The following is a 16,831-nucleotide window of genomic DNA, read 5'->3' on the forward strand; positions in this document are numbered from 1 at the left end:
AAAATGGACTAGCTGCAATAAAATAACTTGGCAATTGTAGCTTTAATGATTTATAAGGCTCCTCAGAATCGATTCAACAACAATAAACAAATTTTTAAAAAAGGCCACCAAGATTCTATCCCCTTAAGAAGAGTTTCTTTCCAGAGATCAGTTCAGATGTCGACAGATAACAATTTTGGAATTCTTAATATCTACAGAGGTACAGAAAGCACAGAAATAAGAAAACTTTATTTCATTTCTTTTTCCTTGAAGAATGAGAAATTTATGTTTTTGGAAGAGAGCGACTTATAGGTTTTCTTCAGTGAGCAAGGATTCATTGAGCAACTACTAACTAAACAAAGCGCTCGGTTAGGTGCTCAGTGCTGTGCAGTAAAATCAGAAACTTGTGTATCTCTGACATCAAAACTTTAAATAGCCCCCTGGTCAGAAATCATGTCACTATTTTACTCTGCTCACAATCTTCTAGAGAAACTTTCGTAAATAATCTTTCATCAAATTTAATCACGTTCTAAACAGAACTGTTTCATTGAAATTAAGATTGGATCCATCATGAAGTGTGTTCTGTTTCAGCCTTCTTAAAATGTGAAAAGTCACACCGTAATTTTTAAATGTTAAGGTTTATAAAATGCATCCCAATTTCAGAAATATTAAAATGGGAAAAAGAATCTTTCTTGCTGTTAATGGAGTATGGGATTGTGATTTAAATCATTATATAGAATACTGACAAGATATGTATTTTTTTTTTTTTTTTACTGAGCCTGCATTAAACTTTTAAACGTTCTCATACGACAAAACCGCACATGTTCCAAAGAAGCAACCTGATTATCACATCAGCTTGGTTTACCTAGTGGATGAGCAACAGATACAACATTTGAAGCAATGATTCAATTCCCCTGTTCTGCGTTTGTGTGTAATGTGTGTGTGTAGAATATAGTAAATGAAACATCTACTGTAATTATAATTATTTTACTTCTATGAGACAGGAAGGGTGAGACCTGTAACTCGAAACATGAAACTTATTAATGATTATTACTCAGCAGGGACATCTTTTGTTTTTTTTTTTTCATCATCAGTCCTTGTTTTTTATTCACAATAAAAAAAAAAAAAAAGCAAAGCAAACTAGAACACACATGCCCTCCTTCGGTAGCACTGTTCTTTGCCCCCCCGCCCCCCCCCCACCCCCGCACACATGACTTGAATTTTTACAGCAGGGACATCTTGACAAGGCTTCCTGGCATGTAAGTTCACTGTCACAGTGAAGAATTAGATGTCTCGTTATCAGAGGGACCTTCCCTGGCAAGCTTCTGCCACTCTGTCGCCTCACAGTGCTTTGTTTTTGTCCCCAGAGCACTTGCCACCGACAGACATGTTACATACTTCCTTAATTACTGCCTGTTTCTCCCCATTGAATTTCTGCCGCCTGCGGGCAAGGCCTTTGTTTCATTCTCTGCTGTTTCCCCAGGACTTAGAACAGGGCCCAGCAAATAAACACTTGCTGGCTGTTGAGAAAAGGCTCAAAATCTAGGAAAACTAAACCAATGAGAGCCAGCCCGGATAAGGATGACTCCGGGCCAAGAACCATCCCTTTGGCCTCGAGGCTGAGCAGAAGTAAAGTTCTGAGCAGCCAATACCTCCTGCAGGTGGACGGCCGCACGCAGCGGGGGGCCCTGGCAAAGCGGCGGGCACCACGGCGCGCGCCCCGGCGCCCGTGAATCCCCACGGGGACGGCACGTGTCTGAAATGAACAAGCCAGCAGTCATTGCACAGGTACCTCTCTCCGTTTTTAATCGGTCGAGGATTTCCGTTTTGTCTGTTAAATCGGACTTTAAGGCCGTCTCGAGCTGGGCGATCTGCACCTGCAGCTGCTGCTCCTTGAGCTTCCACTGCTCCTCGGGGGCGGCACGGAGGGCCCTGCAAAACACACGGGGCGCGCGGGCGAAGCCCGGGGTCAGCCTGCGCCGAGAGCCGCGGCGGGGGGAGCTGCTGGGGGCGCAGAGGCCCCTGGCCTCACGGCTTAGGCATTAGGTAAACACATGCCGGTCTGCTGCTGGGGAGAGCGAGGCGCCCTGCTCACGCTGCGGCTGGGGAACATGAAAGGGTCTGCGGGACGAGCAGAGGAACTGGCCTTAATTTAGAGCTCTCCAGTCAGAAAAGTTGGCAGAGCGCAGCTTTCGTGGGACTAGGGGAGGAACTCAGATAGTGCGCGTCCTCCAGAGGAATCCGCAGTCCCAAACCTCAGCAATCGCCAGGGGACCCAGCCAGTCTCTCTCCCACGGACAAACCCTCTTCCTCTACAGGAGGTGGGGCCTGATCTTGAACTCAAGAACATGAAACGATCAACAAGCCTGTGGTCATAAGAGAGTCACAACACACTGGCCACAGAGTGGCAGCGTCCCCAACGACAGGCGGCCATTCTGACATTAGGAAGGAGTGATAAGGCAGTTTTTGTCCTAAACAAACAAAAGCAAACAGGCTTACGACCAAGTTTCTCTTGCCACACCTCTTGGGGAGGAGAGCCCTGTGAGAACACCCTGCTAAGAATCACGAAGGCAGAATTTTGTATCCCTCAATCAAAGCCCGGCAGTTTCAACGATTGTTAAAATCGAGTAACGGCCAAGACTGGCCGGGACAGTGGAGAACTAACTGGCGAAGGGCACACAGAAGGGGTACAGTCCCGTGGTGCCCAAATGCTGGCCTCAGCTAAACCATGACGCCGGACCAGCTATATGGGGAACACTTGGGGAGACTTAAAAATGAAGATCCCGGGGCCAGGAGTTCTGTTTTTATAAAGCTCCCAGGTGATGGCCAGGTTTTGGAAAAACTGATCTTGATCTGTATTTCAGCAGAAAACTATTATCTGGGAAGCTTGATATGACTGAATAATTATCAGCAGCTTTGACCCTTCTGCTTATTTGAAGCCCAGTAAATGAAGCAAAAACATGTATAAAGTCTGGTTTTGTGCTGGTGATGAAGTAAATAAAAAAGAAACTGGTTACTGAAAATTGCCCTTAATATTGTTCCCAGATAGTCTTGAGGTTTTGTTTGTTTGTTTGTGTTTTCAAAAGAGATACTTTTCTGGGAGGCAGAGCTTTGAAAAGAAAAAAACAAAACAAAACAAAAAAAACCTGTGCATTCATCTGACATTTTGAATGTTTTTATTGCATTTAAAATAACATGACCTTAGAATGAATGAAATTCTAGAAGTTTTTCTAAATATGACATCTGTTTCATCTAGCAATGTGCACATATGGAGCCTTAAAAAATGCATGGCTCTGGTATACCAATATTTTAAATTAATTTTTTAAAAGGTACAATTTCCTAGACTTAAATGAAATCTAAATACAATACGTACTTTAAATACTAAAATAAACAATATTCCTTTACATTTTCATTTTAAAATAAAGAACACATATAAATTCTGTGTCTGGTCAAATTATATATACCAAACGCATATGTATATATGCATGTGTGTTTATATGTGTGTGTGTGGGGGTGTGTGTCTTGTATTATTAAAAACATGTACTACCCAGAAAAAAAATTAGCATGATGAAATAGGCACAACTATACATTATATCAGACGCCAAAAATGAGAAACAGTGGTGTTCCAATAGCATTAGTACCGGCAAGAAGATCACCAACAGTTAATCTGGCAGAAACATCAGAAGCTGTATGTGTTTAAATTAAGAACAATTTAGCAGGCTGGTTTTTCCAAACCCACAAAACGCTAGTGTAAATCAGCGTAAGTCAATCTGAATTTAGTGAGCTATCTCCCCTCTGCGTGGAGGATCACATTCCGCCGGAGTTTCAGGAGGAACTCCTCTGGAATTCACCGAGCTCCTCTGCGCTCGGAGACATCTGCGGGACGGTGACGGGAAGCCACATCTGGCTCCATTTTCTCTGTAAAGGCTTGTACATGATTAAATCTGCATATGAGAACAGTCTTTGAGAGCCTTTTATTCATGAAAACGGTTTCGTACATGGCCTGCAGTGACAACTGAGGGGGGTCACGGTGGGTCTTTGTGCACGGTTCATGGTTACCCTGCGCTGGAGGAGCGATGGGGTGCCCCTCTGCTCACGGGGCTGCCCACTGCAGTCATGGGGCAGCATCCTGTAAACACCCCCCCATGAGCAGCAGCAGGGATCAGAATGGGAGCTGAAGCGCTCCTCTCTACCCGAGGGTCTTTTTTTCTTACAGGAGGGCATCCTAATGGGACAAGGAAGTATAAGCTCTAAATCACCCCTAAAGAAACCCATAGGTACTTTAGTGAGGGCCTAATGGAAATTAAATGCATGTTTCCATCAGGATCGTTCACTTATTGAAAGAGAAATGATGGGCCAAACATACTTGTTTGATTTCTGGGAAGCACACAGTGCTCACATTCGACCACATGAGCTCCCGCAATTCCCGGCCGGGACAGGTGTTCGTGGTACAGAAATGGAGCACAGAGAGTCCATGGGTGGTCAGCGTAGTTCCTTTAAATTGTGGATCTCAGGTGATGGTCACATTGTAAACACATGATTCACCCAATTCTTAAATGGTTACTATCATCTTCAGAAACCACTTATTTTATTTTATTTTTTTTAACAACAGGCATTAGATTAGTGTCTCTCGGGAAGTTTCTACCTTAAAATCACCTTAAACAGCTTCTGCGGCTTCAGTCTCTAATGGGCTGGACCTGAGCTGGATCGGAGAGGTGAAGAGGTTTCAAAGGGGCGGGGAAGCCTGCATTTCCTGTTCTCCTGGTTATTCATATACATGACAGCTGAAGGACAGCTGCATTCATTAACTACAACACGCTAAAACTAGACTAACTTCAAGAATGGGATATGTACAGCTTTCCTATTTCATAGTATAGAGTTTCTCTCGAACCAAATTCAAAGATTTAATCGCAAACCATTTATTCCAAATTTTAAATTGGCTTTTCTTAAAAGCTGTGCTTATTTCTTGGCATTGTATCAAGAATGTTCAGCATATTAAAAAAGGCTCATACCAAATACTAACATGCGGGTTTTATCTTACCAGATGATTCTCTAATATGTCAGATGTCAAGTAATAAACACATTCAAAATTTCATTTGAAAAAGGAAGATGAGAAGGCAATCTGCAAATCGCATTTTTTTCTCCCTGAAAACTGGCCAATTTTGGATAACAAACAAATGCTCTCCCTTTGAAAACACGCTATCACTATGACTAAGCCAACAGCGCGCAGGCAGGTTTTGATGAGCGCGGGCCGTCGGCGATGATGGATAACAGGGACGCGAGGCCCCGGGGTACAGAGAATCCTAGGAATGATGCTGCTATTTGGAGTCTGTTGAGTTTTTGTTGAGTTTTGTAGTTTCTCCAACTTCTGAAAACATATATTTAAAAAATGGTATTAGAGAATTTTATAGTTCTATTTGCTGTTATGTGTGCGCTTGCTGGGTTTCGGGCTGACGTGACGTGACTTTTTATTTTTTTATTTTTTGACACAAGACATTATGACTAAGCTCATTACACACGTTTACTTCCATACGCCGGACACGAAATTTAAGTGTAAGCAGCATAATGAAGCCTGTTTAATGTAACAGAAAAAGGAATGTAGCTCAAGCAAAAACAAAAAGAACCCCAACATTCGAAGTTATATTTACACCTGTAGGTCATCATTTAATAGAGAAAGACAGTTCCATAGTGATGAAGTAAATATGAGAAAAACATGTCTTTCTAAAAATTCCATTTATGCTTTAGTCCCAGCGAAGTGTTTTATTCCAAAAGAGTATGCTCAGTTAATCCCCTAACTGGGGGGAAGGACAAAATGGACAAGTAATGGCCAAATGGCACGCATTTTCTTGTAGTAAGGCCGTGTTAAAATTATTTGAAATTATAAGGAGTTGAAGACAAAAAGCAATAAAAATTTCTGAGTGTATGACAGCTCTGTTATTCCACGAATGTTTCCCTTTTCAAAACACAGTTTTCCAATTCAATTAAAATCAGAAACAGTGAAGCACGGGCGGGGAGGGGGGGGGAATCAAGTTTTAGAATCAGAAGAATTTGGTTTTAGTCATGTACCAGTGTCTCAGCAATGTCATCTGACTCTGTACAAGTCACACGTTTTTTGAGGCTCAATTCCCCCGCCACCCAAGAGGGTGGTTGTGCAATCTGTGTACTGGGATTTGAATTTTTCAGGCACACAACTGTAATACTAAATACTTAGGTACAGATCCATATAAACCTTTGCATTGTTTTATAGAGATGGGAATATAGAACGAGAGGCGTAATAAATGCTTCAGGTAAGATTAATCAGGGCTGAAGGGGCCAAATGTCTGGAAGAGGATTGAAGTTAAGTCCCCCAGGAAGAGTTTCAGCCAGTCTGTCCTTGCTGGAGAGCCCCAGATATTATTTTAACTGAGGCCTGAAGCTGTTATTTGTCACCCTCAATATAACAAGCCACCGTGCAAAGGTAACCAGCACTAGCAGGCAGACCACATGGATGAGGCATGCCATTGGAAGGACGCGTAACACTAATTTAGATCTCTTTTCAAAGTAAAAAGGAATGAAAACCTATCACTACACTCTTTAGGTATGATTTAATTAAAAAATATAAATTTAGTTTACAAAACAAAACATACAGCTAAAAAGTTAAAGATATAGCTGTAGATCAGATGACTACTTTCTGATGGTTCAAATTATGATCAAGGAGAGCAGCTGTTGTATCAGCTCTAACATAGATATTTCAATATATATAAAATATACTTTCATGTCAATGTGTATTTATTATGTATCAGTTTCATGTACTAAACACACATAGATATCTGTATCCCTTACCTACACTTAGCTGTGGAGCAGAGGTCTGCTTCTAACATTGGGAGAAGGGAATAATTTTTTAAATACCTCAATTACAAAGCAGATAAAAAACAAAATTGAAACAGCTCTTTAAGATTTATCTTGAGATAAAGATGCTTGTGTTTCTCTTTATGCGGAACAGAGACAATTGTATGTTAACACCTTTGCCTCTCCCAAAAGAATCACTCTCAGCTCGTGGGCTGGGCAGCCCCGTGGAAGAAAGCAAAGGCTTGGAGGGACCCTGAGAGCCTCAAACCCAAGCTCTGTCACAGCACAGCGTTAAGAGGGCGGGCAAATTATTTAATTCTGTTTCATTTTCAGTGTGGGCACGTACAAGGTCCGCATCTCCAGGCCGCTGTCAGGGACTCACAATAACGCACGCAGAGCATGCATCCAGCGCCTACTAACTTCTGGCCCGTGCTCACTAAATGGCAGCGACTGTGAACAGCGACAGTGACAGGGTTTTCCTAGTAACAGATCACCACGCAGGCTAAAAAAAATTACTGCCAATGCGCCCCCCAAAGCTCATTTTCTTTTATAACATGTATAAATGTATGTTCCAACATATCTATTTCTAGCGATCGTCCGTCGCTAATTCTTTAATCAATATTAGCTGTTCTGACGCCAAATGCTCTGATCTAAAAGATCTCAGACAAGAGAACGAGAGAACACAGGGAACCATGACTTACCTGTTGTAAAGTTTGTCATGGTTTTCCTTTAGAAGTTCCCGCTCCTTTTCTAAATCATTAATTCTGTCTTGCAGCTAAAATGAAAATTACGCATTAGGTGATTATCATATAAAATCACAGGGGGTGGAAAACACACGAGAGGAGGCAGACGCACTCAGTCTTGCTTTCTAAATTGCAACTACAAACCAGGCCGTTTATATTGTCTGTATTTAATTTAGCGCTGATTTTTCCCCCCAGTTGTTAAGTAAACATGAAATTAATATATCTGTTTTAATTTAATATAACTACTTTACAGCAAGCTGTGCCAAAACTCAATAAAGAATGTGTTAAAAGCTTGCTGTTAAGTCTGGGGAAACAGTGTTTTTTCTCTTTCCTCCGGATTGAATTTCATCATTATATTCACTTTGCATTAATTTCCAATTGGCCCGTAAAGAAAGAAAAAGGATGAACTTTTCTTTTGGTTCACGGGTCACAGAAATGGTGTCAGTCACTACTTCCTCTGACGACATAATTTCTCACGTTCCGTGGAACTTACAAAGAGCCAGTGGCACATCTTTTAAATATATGAATAAGAACATGAAATTGTATGCCTTGTTTCATCCCAGCGAACATTTCTAGAAACGGACCTGGGGCAACAACGATCCCGCTGACTAAAATGCAGCTTTCTGTCGTGACGTTTCGGTTTTAAGCAGCAGGATACTCTGGAGCTGTGCACTCTTAAAATTCATTTCCGGTCTCACAGTTCTCTTTTGATGCTGGCGTGAGACCCAGTAAAGGTTCTCCCAAGATTAGAACAGAACGCGGGCCTCTTATTTCAATTCCGTTCTTTTTGAGAAGAAGTTTAACAGACGCCAGAAAAAGACTGTGCAAGCTGGCAGACACACAGAGCCCGAATAAGAGGAAGATGAGCTTTCAAACAACGTCTTAGGAAAAAAAAAAAAAAAATTTCACCAAATTGCTGATGTTGCAAAATATCACGTCCTTCTCGAAACAAACGCATTCCTGGAGCTTTGTCTCGGTGTTGCCAATGACTCATAGGCTGTTAAAACCGAGAAAGTGAAGTTCCACAGGTAATCTGGCGCCTGCTTCAAATCGTTGTCTTCTCCCTCAAAGATCCTTAATTCTTATGTAACCGGCGGCTATGGGTCTCAGTATATTTGCAAGTATATATATATATGAGCCCTGGCTGGTTTGGCTCAGTGGTTTGAGCGTCGGCCTGCGAGCTAAGTGTCGCTGGTTCGATCTTCCAGTCAGGGCACATCAGAGAAGGAAAACTCTGACTCCAAAAAACCTCCGCTGCCTTGCGGCATACCTCTTCAGGGGAAAGGCTAAGGGAGTAAACCCCGACAGAAAATCCGGAGCCGGAGTCCCTAAGGCGGTTCAACGTTGTAGTCAACACCGGCAACTCCTGCGGCGCACCTGAACCCAAGCTGTATTGACTCCGTCTTTCCCTTGGATCCTTCAGCTGCGAAGAGAGGGGGGGTCTGCTGCATGGGCAACAGCTGGCCCTCCATATCACCCTGCCCAGGCTCTGTAGCTTCAGCGTCATCGCAAGATGTCGATTCAACACGGGAGGAGACAGATACCATGTCACTCCCGAGTCGGACTGCACAGCCATTCTCGGCCGTGCAGATAGACTCTTAAGAAGCTACACCATCGTCTCTCGAGACGGACGGCTGCCGACGACGACGATATATATATATATATATATATATATATATTATTTTATTAAAGATTAAACATTTTTTTTTGATTTGAGAGAGAGAGAGAGGAAGAGAGAGACCCTGGCTGTTGTTCCCTTCTTCATGCACCACTGGTTGATTCTGGTGTGCGCTCTGAGCGGGCACAGAGCGGCCAGGCCAGGGCCACCTGCGGGCATCTCCAGGCACTGATCTGCCCCCCACACAACATGCGGACTACATTTCACTGTGCCACGTGTGTAGCTTAGCGTTTTTCAATAAATATGATGTTTGAAATGTCTCTCTCTTCCTTTTTCAAAACCGTTACGGAGGAGTGTTAACGCAGCGGGGGCGGAACACGCGGGCGGCTCACCTCTTCTATTCTTCTCTCGGAAAACGTCGCCGACTGTAACTGCTCCTCAAGGCGGCAGCACTTCAAACGCTGCTCCTTCAGCTGCTTATTGAGCCCCTCTCCATTGGCCATCAGGGCATCGTGGCTGATCCTCAGAGTCTTTTGCTTCTAAAAACCAAAAGGAAAATCTTTTCAACGTTTGTGCATTCTGACTCGAGCAAATAGTTACAATTCTATAGATAAATTTACCCCATGAAGTTCCTGTTATATAGTTTGTTCTTCCCCTCACAATGTATGTGGCACCTGTCCACAAGAGACACTCACAACCTAGGTGTGTCATCAGGGAGAAAATACAGGACTATCTGAGCACGCAGTCAAATGACGCAAATTGTTGTTGTCCTTTTAAAAATTTCTGCCTTTTTCACTTGTTGATAGTGACTAGTGAGTGAATTATTTTAGCAATCATTTTTTCTTCCTTTGGCTGTGATGACAGCGGGTGGACCTGATGTGTGGAAGTGCTGCTGTGTGTGTCACACACCAGCGCTGACCACAGGTGGTCACATCGCAACAATGTGTCACCGCGACATATAAACAGCCTTGGAAAGCCAGCTGCTAGCTTTAATTAAATTAAAATATTCAACTCAGTAAAAACAGTTACTGAAGTCTTCTTACTTTTCAAAATGTCTAATTATGAATATTTTAAATTCAATCGTATATACTTAACTGCCACATACTTCTTTTATAAATAAGAACGGTGATTACATTAAAATCCAGTCTTTTCAGACACCCTAGGACCACACCAGGCATGCCTCATATACTATTAAAATCACTTACGTTCTATGGAAGGTCTTCAGGTATTTAAAGGAGACATGGCTATTGAGCTCCATGAGTCCAATTTTTGTTAATCTTGGAGTTACAATAAAACAGCTTTCTCTGGCCTTTATACTCATTGAAGCTGCTGGCCTGGACCTCTCAATTCGGTACCCAATGTCGCTCCCAGGGCCTGTGCTCTAGCAGACACTGCCTTAGTGCTGGCATTTAAACAAATACCTGGCATCACTGACATATGGCGATCAAAATAGTCAGTGGTAAAAGAATGAATCACTCTTGAATTCCTTTCTGAATTCCTCATTTTAGAAGTGTTTTTCAACTACATGTATTTTTAATCTCCCTCTTCTATCGACGCAGAGAGAGCACACTGTCATTCCCACTCCGTCGTAAACTCTCTTATTCATAGAAGAGGTAGGTATATGGTTTAAGAGTGAATTTAGGCTTCAGATGACCCCACGCTTTGCATCGATTTACTGCTTTCCCTGTCTCAGAACTTCAGAGAAAGTATATCATGCCCCCTTGACCTTGGCGGACACGTTCAGTGCATGCTTGAAACCACCGACAGTGCCATACCGTAGACATACTGTTTTTTCCTGTAGATACATACCTAGGATAAATTGTGAATTATAAATTCGGCACAGTAGAATATTATCAACAATAACTAATAACAAAATAGAACAATTATAACAATATACTCTAACAGACGTTATGTGAATGTGGTCTCTATCTTTCTCTCTGGTAACCAAGACGTCTTCTAAGTGATCAGCAGGCCGGTGGCACATGCGGCGTGGACTCGCTGGACAAAGGGGTGACCCGCGGCCCAGGCAGGACAGAGTGGGACGGCTCCAGATTTCAGCATGCTACTCAGAACGGTATGCAATTTTTAACTTCTGACTGGTTTATTTCTGGAATTTTCCACTTAATATCTTCAGACTGTGGTTCACCATGGATAACTGAAACCATGGAAAGGGGAACTGCAGATAATGGGGGACCCCCGTGCTGCTTAATATAAATCCTGTTCATCTGGACTGTTTTGGGGTTCATTAACTCCAGAACCCACGTTAATTATGCAGTGCCAGTAAACTCCTCTGACGGCACATTCCCGTGAGGCCACAGTCCTTGTTAAATCAATAGTGGGGCTGAAGAGTTCCAAGTACTATCAACCTGGATGGTTAAGATTCAGGATAAATACACTGATAGTTGACATGACAGATATTCAAATATTTTAGTGACAAAACAAAGCAAAACATCACATCAAAGAAAGACATAACAAAACTCGATTAGCGGCCTATTTGTAACTCTGGTCTATCTCGGACATTTCATAAATGCTTAGCATGGAAGGCACATGCAAATACCTCTAACCCTTCAGTGCGACGTGCCCATGGAAACGCAGGCAAAAGGGGTGAAAAATAAAACTTCTTAACATCAGGGGATTTGTAATAAAGGTGTTTATCATTTTAAGATGACACGGATATTTATAAAAAGTCCAACCAGTGGGTCATTTCTTCAGGTATTAAGTTATAAATAACAGATAATATATAAAGTGAAATTATACGAAATTGGCAACAAAAAGAGTAATCTTTAAAAATTACTTTTTAGTATTACAACAATTATATTTAAAAATATACAACTTGAACCCGATTTGGGCCATTTGTATGCACGCGTTACGGTAATAAAATAAATGATCACAGTACCTCTTGAAGCTGAATGAATTTTCCTTCCATTACTGAAAGAGCGTTGCTTTTCTCCACTAGCTGCTTATGAAGCTTAATCATTTCTACATTGTCCCGAATGTTTGACCTTCAACGATATGTTTTGGGAAAAAAAGAGACAGTAACAAATGCAAGGCAATAATAATAATAAAAAAAATCTGTCACAGAATCACAATTTTTCACCAACTGTTACCTAGAAAAACTTTACACGCCTGCAGATCAGTCACCACGATTTTCAGTTTATTCTACACTTAGGATTCGATTATTTAAAACCAACCAATCACCACTTGAAGCTTTATAAACCCAAAGACTCTCAGAACTTGAAGGAAGCCCCAAATGTGATGGCTTGTGTCTCCTAAACAATGACTGATAATACAGGTTTAAAGTTGTTTTACAGTCTCCTGACAGATGGTGCCAAGGGACAGCGCCGCTTAGCAGAGAAACTGTTCCGCCACCAACCCTCAGACTTATCACGCGGCTCTTCCCCAGGTGAAAAATACGCACCAGAGCCTCCCCATCTTCCCACCGGCTCCCTCGAAACAAGTGCTATCATGAGATTACCATTTATTGGAGTTTCCTCCTGGAGTTTGAACTTTTCAAAACATTTCTAAAAAAAGTGACTTAGCATTTTATCCTAATAATGCCCAAAGCTGGCATTTAAATGCGCTGCAGATGTGCCTTGCGCTGTAAGAGATCATTTAACGTCCACAGGGTACGTAGAAACTCTAGATGCTGCAATCCTCGTCTGTATTTTTCCTACTGAGATTAAAGCCAATGTAGAATTTAACAGGAAGATCTTATTAAAGGTTAATCATACATCTAAATGAATACCTGTTTTCAAAAGGCATTTACTTTCCTGACAGAGAAAGATTCCTTAATTTAATACATTTTACATTCAAAAGTATCTTTGAAAATGTGAAGCTTGGTTTTAGGCTTTGTTTTTTTAAGGAAAATCAACATAATTTTTTTTTTTTTAGATTCAGAGAACTTTTTCTATATTTAAAGTAAGTGATTTTGCTTCCAAAACCTATCTGGTGTACACATATTGGAAAAATTGTCACACTGCCCTACTGGAACCAGAAAATGGACTACAAAGCTCACACATCTGTAAACCAGCTGAGGACTTGAAATACTTAATTTTTCCTCTTTGATATTTGAAAGTTCATTGTATTTTGGCATTGGACACTTAGTTGTCCTCACACAGAAGATAAACAAGTCCAAGAACCTGGCTCTTGCCCACGGTAAAGTCTTAACACAATGTTAAAATAATTACGTGTCTAAAACATGTTTCCTAGTAGTTCTGAGCAAACATTCCCCAGAATGCTAGTTACTATTCCCTTAGTGCTCGCTTTACTCACAAAAGATAATAGCAAGGCTATTATCCTTACTCATGAAAGATAATACTAGTATCTTTACTAAGAAATTGTAACATGGACAAAATTATATATTATAGGTCTCAATAAAATATTCACAATTTTTTATATTTAAAAGTCAAAATATGACTTACCTGTTTTCCCCAAAATTACTTGGTTTAACCATTCAACAGTGAGCGACATTCACGGATAAGGAAGGACAGAATACTATTAAAAAAATTTCAATCCTTTTCTTGTATTTTCAGTTGTCCCTGAAATTTTATTTTTCTTATTTTGGAGTATGTTAATATTTTCAAGAAGATATACAGGTTGGGGAAAAAGTGAGTTTACAGTTGTTTGTGTGGGAAATAATACAATAATTAATAAATAGTAGTACAAGAATAAACTGTTTCATGTACTCATAACTGTAAACCTACTTTTGCCCCGCTGTGTATATGTCAAATATATTTAAATAGTAACTATTATTTAATGAAATTAACAACTAAGAATTAAACCTCAGGAATGCAGTAAGCCACATAGGGTCACAGAAATAACAGATTTTAATTCTGAATTTTCATTGTATGGCAAGGGCCAGTAAGTATCTCGAAAACTTTCAGTGACTTAATTGGTGGATGTTTTCTTAAACGTTTTCCTAAATTCCTCGGACTTTAGGCTTTTCCAAGTATTGCCAAGGAAAATGACTTAGTATTTTATACGAATGACGCCCCCAAAGTGGGCACAAATGGCCACGTAAGTAGCATTTAGAAATCAGCAACAATAATGCGGAACTCTAAAAAGTTGGTTCGCTAAAAGGGGCACCTCTTCTGGGACAACATGAAGCACCTGCGGGTCTTTAGTCATCATTTTTCAGGGTCCGTTGTAGGGGCTGCTGTGGATGTAACAGTCATCATGATGACGGGTATTTTTGAGGGTGAACAATGACAAGGAGGACTCCCCGTCCAGCGGACAGCGCTGAGTCAGCGATACAAAGTGCACGGAAGGAAAAATCGACAGTGTGACGAATGTGGTCTGGCCTTCAGGAAGGCACACAGTGAAGAATCATCTCAAACCCGATAAGCAACTGAACGCTTTTACAGAGATGAGATGCGGTAGCAGGCCAAGGGTGGAAGGGAAGAGACAGGACCAGAGGCCAGGCCTCGGGAAGCGGACAAGAACGGGAGGAGGGCATGGCCGGTAGGAGGGGGCCAGTGTCACTGGCCAAGGGGACCTCTGTGCTGCCTGGCACACGGTGAAATGATCGGCAGCAGGTATCAAGCGTAGCAATTAAATTCTTGGTAAAAATAAATTTCTCAACGAGGGTTCTGAAAACAAAATGAACAATTAAGTTGGAAAATACAGTTTCGTTTCTTCCTTTTTCGTTTTAACAGACATGTTATTTGGAATTATGATAAAAACCTTCTCGAACTCTGAAAAGGCTTGTTGGCCCATCTCTAGATGAAAAACAAACTGAATAAATTAGATTCTATGTTGAAAAAGTAACACAGCTCAACAACCTACGTGCCAAGTTCCTCTCATAATTTGAAACAGTCGAGCAATAAACTCTGAAGAAGGCATTTCTAGTGGGAGCCCGGAAAACACTGACTGCCGCTCTGCTACTGGGTGCCCCGATCAATCCAGAGCGTCAGGCCTCGGAGTCACGGGTCTCAGGCACCGTCTGGTAGGAGATCAGAGGGAGGGAAGCGACCTGTGCTCTGGTGAGTTTCTCCGACTGCATTTCCCGGGCACGCAACTCCTGCCACCCCCACTCCCGCCCCCGGAAGACATTTCATTCTCTGCAGCAGGAAGGACTGGGGATGCTCAACAACCCTCTTGACATTTTTGACGCAAAAAAGGTTACGATGTGGTACTTAACACCATTTAGAAGAGAAGGCTTTGGAGTCCCGAAGCTGGGCAACGAGGTTCTGGAAAGCAGTTAGGTAAAATATTCAGGAGATAGAATAGAGAGGCTCTTTCTGAGTAAAAGTTTCAGCTGACTAAATTTGGGAGCTAATGTTGAAAACCACCTTAAGATTAAAAGCTATATATATATATATTTTTTAAATGGTGGAGACATCTTGTAAGTGTATTGCTGAAGGGAATGTAGGTCACTCATAGCTCTTGTTAGGGATACAGAGATAACAATCACTAGGAGTGCCCCCACCGAACAGGATTACAGAAGGATGCTAGTAAATTAAATGGAGTACGTTTCACTAGAGGAGCCTATGAAAGTCTATCTGAAAGGCAATGGCTTTGCTCAAGACCGCTACTTGAGTTCAGAGGTGAACATGATGCTCCTGATCCAAGACCACACAGAGGAAAGCATTTGTCTGTCTGTGTTTATTTGCCTCTGGGTGATACCTTTCTTGTGGTGTTGGGTCAAAATATAAATCAGAACTCGGCATTTTCTTCCTCTTAACGCCCACAAAAAAATGGAGGGGGCGGTGAGGCGGAGTCTCCCACTCTCCCGACAGCTGGGGGCGGGCTCCTTGGGACCAGGTGGGGACAGCAAGAAGCCAAACCCTGGCTCATCTTCTACAGGGAACCATTTTGAGGCTCCGGCTTGATGGATTACAACTAGAAATAGGAGTTTGCGAATTATGTTCAATATATCAAAAAATCCCAGTGGGAAATGTAGATGTATTGGCATTCTGTTGCAAAAACGAATGAAAGATTTTGTATTATTTTTACTTCTTGATGGAATTATACCTACTCAGGAATAACACGGCATTTCACAACCATGAGACGCAATAGTTGGTATAAGAGTCTTCAATGAATGAAAAAAAAAGAATTAATTAAATCAATACTGCTTATTTAGTAGAAAAGAAATGTTGGAAACACAAGGTCCCTGGGAATACAAGTGGCCGCTGTCTGAAAGGCAGGGAACCACGTACCCATTTCGATCTTCGCAGCAGAGCTGAGGGGGCTGCCCGAGGCTAAGAGAAGTCACACACTTGGCCAGAGCCCTTCAGTGAGGGGGCGCACGCTCAAATCCAGCTCCAAGAGACCCACCTTCCCACTGCCCTCAGCTGCCTCCTTCCCGAGAGGGCCCTCCGTTCTGGCGTTCCCTGCACTCACAGGCCAGTTACCATTAACTGTGACAATTTCCGTGGTTTGTATGAAGCGCTGGGAAAATACGTCAAGCCATCACACACAACAAAATCTGACATAATATTAATAAAAAAAAAGCACGTGGATAAAAAAAAATGTGGCCTGTGAGTGATAGTTTTCATTGGGCAAATTCGAAGGTATTCAAAACAACTGTAAGAGCTTGGTGAATATATTTGTAAAAAAATGACAGATCACCTCCCTGTGTAATAATAATGTTTGCATGGTTCTCCCTGGCCCCAGTTACCCTTCCATCCGGGAACCAGATGTGCCCTCTACATGAGGGGGCGGG

At 41.9% G+C, this 16,831-nt stretch overlaps 1 protein-coding gene across 1 annotated transcript in view; it reads right to left on the reverse strand.

The window, feature by feature from the left end:
- Positions 1-9,671, reverse strand: part of LOC149993956 (protein fantom-like) — a 30,155-nt gene extending 20,484 nt beyond the window's left edge. The window contains exons 1-3 of the mRNA XM_090260940.1: positions 9,561-9,671; positions 7,509-7,582; positions 1,772-1,911 (exon numbers count right to left, since the gene is read on the reverse strand). Coding sequence (XP_090117066.1) covers positions 1,772-1,911; positions 7,509-7,582; positions 9,561-9,671 — 325 coding nt within the window. The remainder of the gene's footprint in view (positions 1-1,771; positions 1,912-7,508; positions 7,583-9,560) is intronic.
- Between the last annotated feature and the right edge of the window lie 7,160 nt (positions 9,672-16,831).

This window comes from Furipterus horrens, unplaced genomic scaffold (genome assembly GCF_987537825.1).
Source record: "Furipterus horrens unplaced genomic scaffold, mFurHor1.1.pri manual_scaffold_13, whole genome shotgun sequence".
Lineage (NCBI taxonomy): Eukaryota > Metazoa > Chordata > Mammalia > Chiroptera > Furipteridae > Furipterus > Furipterus horrens.